Source organism: Schistosoma mansoni, assembly GCF_000237925.1.
Source record: "Schistosoma mansoni, WGS project CABG00000000 data, chromosome W unplaced supercontig 0185, strain Puerto Rico, whole genome shotgun sequence".
NCBI lineage: Eukaryota > Metazoa > Platyhelminthes > Trematoda > Strigeidida > Schistosomatidae > Schistosoma > Schistosoma mansoni.
The window spans coordinates 314,417-323,326 of NW_017386022.1; the positions used below are offsets into that span (position 1 = coordinate 314,417).

Below are 8,910 nucleotides of genomic sequence, written 5' to 3' on the forward strand. Positions count from 1 at the left end.
AATGATAAACTAATTTAATTTAACCGAGATTACATTTTTCTCTTTACCAATTATGGATAATAAAATGTGATAACCATCTGACAAATTTCTATTACCTATAAAACATAAAATGTAGACAAGTATGAGTTATCGATTTTCCAGATTGATATTTCATCTTTTTTTTTTTAAAAAGAAAGTAATGTCTCCAACGTAGCAATAGAACTGAATAGACTGGTAAGATTTTTATTTATGTCTCAATGGTTCCTATTGCTTATAAATTCATCTAGACATGTTATCACCTAGAAATCTCGTGTTATGTAACATATTTTTTATAAGAAAGAACTAAATAGTTTGGGTTGTAATTTCTTGGAATAATCATATTTTCTCTGAATAGTGTCTCCATTATTATTACTACTCTGGGGTTTAGACAAATTGTCAACAGACCTAAAATTTTTAATCTCATCCAACTCAATATGGTGGATCAATTGATCTACTTGCAGTGGCTGATACCATATAAAGCCCACATTGGTTATTCTAGCCTCTGGACAGGTTAATTTATGCATTCTCCTTAAGCTAAATTTTGATCTTGTTAATTACTCGCTTGTCAACTTTGACTGTTTTAATGTTAGCATATTTGTGTGCTCATTTCTTATATTACTCATAACTGGTCTGTAACTTATTTTTGGTCTGACTATAAATAAGGATTAATGCTTGGTTAACTTGAGTCAGTTCACTCTCCATTTCCATTAGTTGTCATTTTGTTTTGCATCGCTACCCGGTCAACGATCGTATGAAATATACGTATTTTAAAAATCCATTCACGTATTTGACTTATTTAATTTTATTATTCACGAACGCGATTTAAGTAGATGATCATATACGAGGGTGGCCAGGATGTAAAATTCCATAACAATCAACATACGATCTACTTGGATTTATATAACAAGGCTATTAAATATTATTTTGATTCATGCTAAAATTCAACATCAAGTATTAGAAAACTGTTTAGTCCTAATTTCCAAATCCAGTTCCGCATTATCAACTGTTATGAAGTGAGTTTGATGAATACTTAGGTAACGTAGGTTAGACAAGGTGAGATCATTTTTTGAGTATATTATTGTATGCCATTTAAATCAAATATTAAACAGATTGTCTGATTACCTTCTCAGACCACATGTGAAGGGAAAATATATAGGAAATGTGGAAACGTTATGACCGGTTATACATAGTCACTTTTATTCAATAGTTGATCTGTGAATGTTAATTTAAGGTATACAAGTTGTGAATTAAGATATCGAATTTTGTTAAAGCTATTGCCTTTAAAGAATATTCTACAATAGTATTTGTCAAGTTAACTTATTCAAAGATTTGGGTGTTAAATGTTGTATCACATAACATGTTTGGTGAAAGAAATCTAGAATATTGTCATAAACCTGGAAACATAAATACTTTGATTCTCACACTTCACCATTAATTCTGTGACATCATGCCAATATACATTATTTTTAAACGTCAGGGACATTAACTGTAATCGTGAACTTTCAAAATTATGAAATATTATAACACTGTAATAATTTTATATTAAAGCTAGACAAGAATTTTTACATTCGGATTGAATGGCTACCTTTGAAAAAACACGACAGATAGATAACAAAACCCTCAAGATTCACATAGCTTTCAATCATCAAACTATAAAGTCATCATATTTCTGGTTTGATTTGTTCTCATACAAAAGAGAAGAAGCTACACATTGATGGAAGATCTGAAGAATGTATATGTACATAAAATGAATTCAAGTTGAGTTTTATGACATTATTGAAATATACAAACAGATTATAAGTAACATTTTTCAATAAGTTTGCAGATTTGCACAATCATGACTTGATGATATTACAGTAGAATTATAACGTGCCATATACATGTAAATTGGGCCCTCATTATTAATACGTATACCGGCAACTGGATCATAACATAAATAAGTCATATCAGCTGACCTTATATCCACATTAGATGTACACTTCCTGAGTTTATTCTCAAGGTGATTGTCATCATAATCATTCATATTCACGTTCAAATCGTCTTGACAAATATTTAAATCTTTTTTACGACAGTAAAGATTTTTTCCTGTATCCATTGTAAATGTTTTTAACATGCTGATACTATTATTACTGTCCAGCGGTCGATTTAAATTTTGACTGGGAAAAAGTGAATTTCTCCTAACGTTCCCAAATGTGGAATTCAGATGATAATTTGTAGAAAACATATCTTGTTTTGTATGTACATATTTGTCTAAATCACGTTCCTCATTAGATGTTGATGATGATAATGATGATAAAGACGTTAAAGTTAATGGTTTTTGTTCGAATAATTTATTATCTTTGTTATAAATCTGTCGTTTTTCATTATTCTTATTGTTATTATTACTATTATTATTATTATAAGGAATAGGGAATAGCTTACATACAGAATAATCACTATGTACATTATTTTTAGTTATATTTATCTCTGGAATAATAAATTCCGATGTATTTGAACATACATTATGCAATGAATAAAATTTTGAACGATATGATTGTAAATCATCAGAAAATGTTGAATCTTTAACTTGTTTAGGAATATTTGATGTACTTTTTGGTAATTCACCTTTGATTAGATATTTTTCATCATTGTTATGTACAGAATAAGTTTTTGAATAATTAACAGTTAAATTAGAACTACAATTATCCTTCTTTTCACTATGATGAACAGGTTCATGAATAACAATATCTTCTACAGGTTTAATGATACCCGAATGTCTATCTTCACTTCTATATACTTCATTTGATAAACTATTCAATCTTGAATCATGAATTCCTTGTTTTGAATAATGATTATTTGTTGAAGATCTTGATACAGATGTAATTTGTTTTAATGATATTGTTTCATGTAATATATTATATATATCAATGGATGCTTTATATGTTAAATTACATATTATACATACATCATTATAATTCATACATTGATATAATTCATATGAACGTTTATTTTTATTTTCATCTATAATACATAACATAAATAATTTAGGATAATTAGGAAATATAAAAAAATGTTTTATTTCTCTATAAATAATTTCTTTACGAAATGGTTTTATACCAATAAAATTTTTTTGTTTTATACGTATACGATCAATAAGAAAATATGTGATACATTTAGATTTTTTATAATTTTTTTTTATATATTTTTCTAATAAATAAATAGCATTATATTCTGTAAAAATTTCATTATTTTTTAAAAATTTTTGTTTAATTAATTTTAAATAACATTGAAAAAATAATAATTGACGTGTTTTATTATCGATTATTTTAGAAATTTCTTTATTGTTGCCATGGTGATTATTATTATTGTTATTATATTTGGAATATGTTTGTGGCATTTAGAATATAAGTATAGTAATTATAGTAATGATAATAATAATAATATATGTAAAAATTATATTTGAAATAATCTCAGCGATTGAATATTAAATAATTCCAACGTTTCGTCCAGCTAACTTGTCTGGACTTCTTCAGGGTAGTAATAATAATAATCCAGTATACATATATATATATTTATTTATTTATCCAGTATTATTACGATATTTATGTATATGTGCTCATTTGTTGTTTTTTTGTTGTTTTCTTTGTTTCGTTTTTCTTTTTGTTTTTTTTGAAAAATAAACTCACATTAGTTTTTATATTGTTCATTTAAATGGATCCAGGTTTTTTTTTTAGAAAAAAAGAGAGGAACATCTTAAGCATAGAACATCTATGTGTTTATATTTGTTTACACATCATCATTGTAATATTCTTCTTTCAATAATGATTATCATTATAAGTCTAAATGAATAATGTAATGTAAATGTATGTGTATGTGATTAATTATATGATTACATCAGGTGTAGAGGTGAATATAATAATTAGTGTAAAATGGTATGATACAATATACAAATTGATTGAATTCAATATCATATGACAATGGTAATTTTGTAAATGTGCTATTTGTTTAAAGTACATTTTTTTATAATGAAATAATTGATTATCAATTATTGCTATTAAAATGTGACTTTAGATGGAAGGTGAGATTTGTTTGGAAAGAAAAAAAACACACAAAGAGAGAGAGAGAGAGAAAAGGCTACAAATGAATCAAAATGTTAATCGTTTCAAAGAGATAACCTATTGGAAGTTGTATTCAGATATGGAAATACCTTCATTGATTAATTATTAACTTGAAAACTTTATTCATGTATTATGTTTGAAAAAATTCTGTTTACTTCGGATTACTATAAGAAAAATGAAATGTTCCCGATGAATATATGAGCTAGTATCTCAATAATTAGCATGGAATGAATAAATGTCTGTGCAAAATAGTCTGTATGAGTAGTAATTCTTTTCATTTGAAATTTGTATTCAAGTCATGGTGCCATATATAGACCAGTATTCTCAAGAAGGATTCCAAGATATTGTTATAAAGGTAGGCTTAGTTAGAGTAAACCAATTTATTGTACTATACAAAACCACACAGTATATTTGAAAAATATGAAAACAATCCATTCAATGCATCCAGTTGCACATCGTCCTTGAATTGTCTCTAACAAGCTCCATCGTCCTTTCCTTCCTTTTGCTATTTGGACTGCTTTTGTTTTTCTCTTTCTTCTCCTCATGTTCCTCTTCTGTCAATAAGAATTCCACTTCCAGTTATTGTTACCTACTACTTATACTTGTCAGTATATAGTAACATACACCACAATATTACTTATCGTATTTTTAAACGAAATTATCAGTTAGAGATCTGATAACAAAAACAATGTGAGAATTTTAACAAGTTAGTTTTCTCTGTACTCATGTGACTTAATAATCTGGTGATAATTAGAACTATTTGAATTATCATACGAACTAGAAATCCTGGAAATATCACAATCTAAGTAGACAGAAATAGGCTAGCACAAATGAACGTATTGTATTTGGAATTTTAAATCAGACAGACATCAAGTACAAAGGAATCATTAGTTCCTACAAACATCACAGAATATTAAAATAGTAAGCTTATGATGGATTCATATCTTATCTTAGCATACTGGCAGATAGTTATCTAGTTAGAAACAATATTATTATTCATTTCAGTTGGCAAGACACAAACAATCATTTTTATATGTAGATAAGTAAAAATCAAATGGTAGCTATGAATCCGATGTTTAATAGTCTCTGAAAAAGATGCCCGGAATTTTCTAAATACAACTACCAGAGTAAATTGTTTAAAATTTAAGTTTACTTTGAATATGTTATAAAGGTGGTTTACACCTTATGTTAGGATTTTTAAATCAACCATTCAATGTTATTTTAAACACTTAACAGTTTTTATTCTGAGCAATTAGTTTCTAGTTTTATTCTTCTACTTAAATGGTTTCGTTTAATAGGAGTAAGAATCGTGGAGGCATAAAAGATAATGAAATTAATAGTATTCTAGAATAACTTAATATCTTAGGATTCTAAACTAAAGTGTAATATGTTGATCAAACGTTTCATCAATATATTTAAATATACTTCACATTAATTAAGGTAGAAGTGTGAAATCCTACGCCTATTTAGGAGGATTCACTATTATAGATGAATTCCCGCAACATACTACATTGTTTTGATAGTCATAGAAACTTATGTAAGGCAAAGCTTCAATTAGAATTTTTTGTACAGTATCTGATTAGTACCATGTGTTTCATGCACTCAAGTACTAGTTTTACATTGAATCTAATGGCCATTTCAAAATTTGTCCCCATTTTTACATTCTACATACACTGACACAAAGTGAACATAAACTTTTCATTGAACTCATGAATTAACCATAATTGAAAACCCGGGACAACTGGACAGACATTTCGTTGTAGTATAAAACTCTTCTGCAGTGCATTCAAACAAGAGGCTGAAAGTCCTGAGTAAGCGTCTTGCTTGAGGGATCCGGGCTGCTCAATTCTGACGGGTCTTATATTAGGATGAAATGGCCGTCCAGTGCTTCCAGGTTTTAAATTGTGTTCTAACTTAGATTGGTTGATGATCACAATGAAATCTGATAATCTCGACAAATCTATACTGAAAATGATTTTTTCACTCTCAATATCTTGAAAATCAAAATAGTAATATAATCCTATTTCGAAATTCCATGCTGAATGAACGAACATTATAGCCTTGTCAATGGAATTAAGTTTATCGGTTGTTATTTTTCAGAGATCAAATAGAAACAGTTGAATGTGAGACATTGTGGGGGGGAATAAATCAACGTTTGGATTAAATTCTAAATCACCGAGAAACAAGACAATGGAATATTTCGTTTATTCATAACAGCTAATCGTTATCATTTGCTCTTCGATTCAATTTTACTTCATATATATTAATAACACTAGTAGATGTGTATATTCTATTATTTGAATTCACTCGATATTGTTTTGTTCGAATCTTCTCATTGATTTTCAGGACTACAATTGATCAGTCTCTTATTGGCATATGTGCATAGTGTGCGTATTGCCTCGATATAGCCTTACACGCGTCCTGTATTCCACTGCTAGCCACTAACCATCTTTGCTTATTCTATTATTCATTTATTTATTGAAATTTGATTGTTTCATCATTTTATTTAGATAAATTAGCAAAATATACACTGACAATTATTTAGGTATTTGTCAATCAGTAAATGTTTAGGCCGAATACGTAATCACTACTTTTACTTAGTTTTATTGCAATCAAAATGATTAATATGACCCTAGTCTTACCTGGGTTTTTATCATAAATAGTAAACACATACATACAGGGTGCTACAATTTAAACACAGTTCACACTCAATAACTCAACATTTAAACTAACTGCACAAATATATATATTACAAGTAAATTGACGGTTTTTAGGTCAAAATTATGATCTCACTACCACTTTTTTAAACTGTTTCTCAGTAGAAGCTGGCTGAATAAATGTTAGAATTATTCCATTGGCTGAGACTTTCACAAATCTATAATGCGTTATGGTTAATTTAACCAATTTCAAACTTTGCAAATGTCAAGAACAAAGATTTGAGCAGAATGATATGAATACAGTTTACTTCGTTTCATTCTCGAAATTTGTAATGTTTAAAAATTAATTTTAATACTTGAGATCATGAATCAATTGAAGCTAGACCACGATGGAAAACCTAGGAGCATTGGACGGCCGTTCCGTCCTATTGTGGAACTCCTCAGCAGTACACATCCACGATTCCACCCCGCAAGGTTCGAACCCAGGGCCTATCAGTTTCGCGCGCGAGAGAAATTATTATTGCTAAACGGCTTCAAACTACTTACATGAAAGCGTTTTGTTAGAAGTTGCTATTATCATACATCAGTATATTACAAAAATAGTGAAAAACCTCTAACAAACTAAATATAATATTGTAAATTTACATCTTTTGTGAATGTTTTACAATATTGATAATAACAAAACTCTAAAGAGCTAGAAACACGTGGCTGCACAATGACGAAACGCTGGTAATAAGTAAGAATAAAACAAGTAAAGCTCAGTTACTTAAAATAAGATTACTAGTTTAGAATAAATGCAATAATGACGTAATTAATTGAAAGAAAGAGTTAAACAAAGTTTTATCAGACGTTGTAAAAATGTTCTTCATCAAATGAGTGAGAGATTAACAACCATCCCCATTTGAAGACATAATTCAGGCTTCTGATGCCTAATAGAAAGGTCTTCAGCAAACTTGGGAGACTCGAGATCGGTTGTTTATTTTTCATCTTTAAAGATTCAAGGTATTGACCGAAGTCTTATGTCCAAGAGATATCTGCTGATTACGCTATTTAAAGTATTTCTCTCCCATGTTCTAAGGCTCTATGGAACTTGTTCAAAAATCTAAGGTATATCCTCTTTTCTGTATGTTCATTGTAGCTAACTTGACAGGTAAATGTTAGTTCATAGACACAGTTAATGGTGACATCAAAGATGTACTTGTCGACCTTTGATTGAGTTACAGAACATATTTCATACAGGATAAATAGTTTGATTGCAAGATAAGTTCTGGCTAATGCAATGTTAAGCTTCCCGATTATTTTGCTTGAAACGTTATAAACTTTGAAGTTAAGGTGGATAGATATTGATGTTCCGTTGACTCTTGCCACATCCGTCCTAATATCTTCGGCTTCTTTTTACATTTATAAATGAATGTCTGTGGGTAACAGCCATCTATTGAGCATTTATAAACGTTTATCATTTTTTTTTTCAGTTTGCCAGTGGTACATATTGTTTCTGATATGCGCACAGTATAATCATCATGAAAAAAATAAGATACAATGATCATTGAATTGAATAATCAGTGTGATAAATTTCAAAATACGATGACTGCTTTTTGTATGATTCACGAAAATGTGTAGCATAAACACAATTTTATTAACTAATAACTTAGTTTGCAGGATGAATGCAAACTCATTAGTATAATTCTATCAGCAGTATGAACCAGCAACAGTCTACCATGAGAGAGAACAAACTATCTTGCAGCTGAGGAGGAAATTGGGAAAATACGTTGAAAGTAAATAGGATACTCATTGAGGAAATCATCAAACTGCATAACGAGGCAAGCGCTTACTTGCAATCCAGAAGGAAAACGAAAAGAAGAGGATCAAAGAACACACTGTTTCGAGAATTGGGAGCAGACATGAATAGGATGAATAGCAACTGGAAAGGATTACCCAGGACAGAGTTGGATAGAGAATACTGGTGAGTGACTTCTGCTCCTCCATGAGAGGTAACAGGAGTATGTAAGTAAGTATGAACTGGACATTATGACTCAGTTAATTATTTTGTTACTGATGGGTAAACATTATTATTTCGAAGGATCAAGAATGTGATACATTTCATCTCACTGTCTTCAAAAGGGACGATTACAACGGAC

The 8,910-nt window shown here is 29.3% G+C and overlaps 1 protein-coding gene across 1 annotated transcript; it reads right to left on the reverse strand.

Annotated features, from left to right (window-relative positions):
- Nucleotides 1-1,828: 1,828 nt before the first annotated feature.
- Nucleotides 1,829-3,034, reverse strand: Smp_162830 (hypothetical protein; the record flags this gene model as incomplete). Its single annotated transcript, XM_018790969.1, is given in 3 exon segments — nucleotides 1,829-2,143; nucleotides 2,148-2,174; nucleotides 2,519-3,034. Coding segments are annotated over 3 exon segments (858 nt in total).
- Between the last annotated feature and the right edge of the window lie 5,876 nt (nucleotides 3,035-8,910).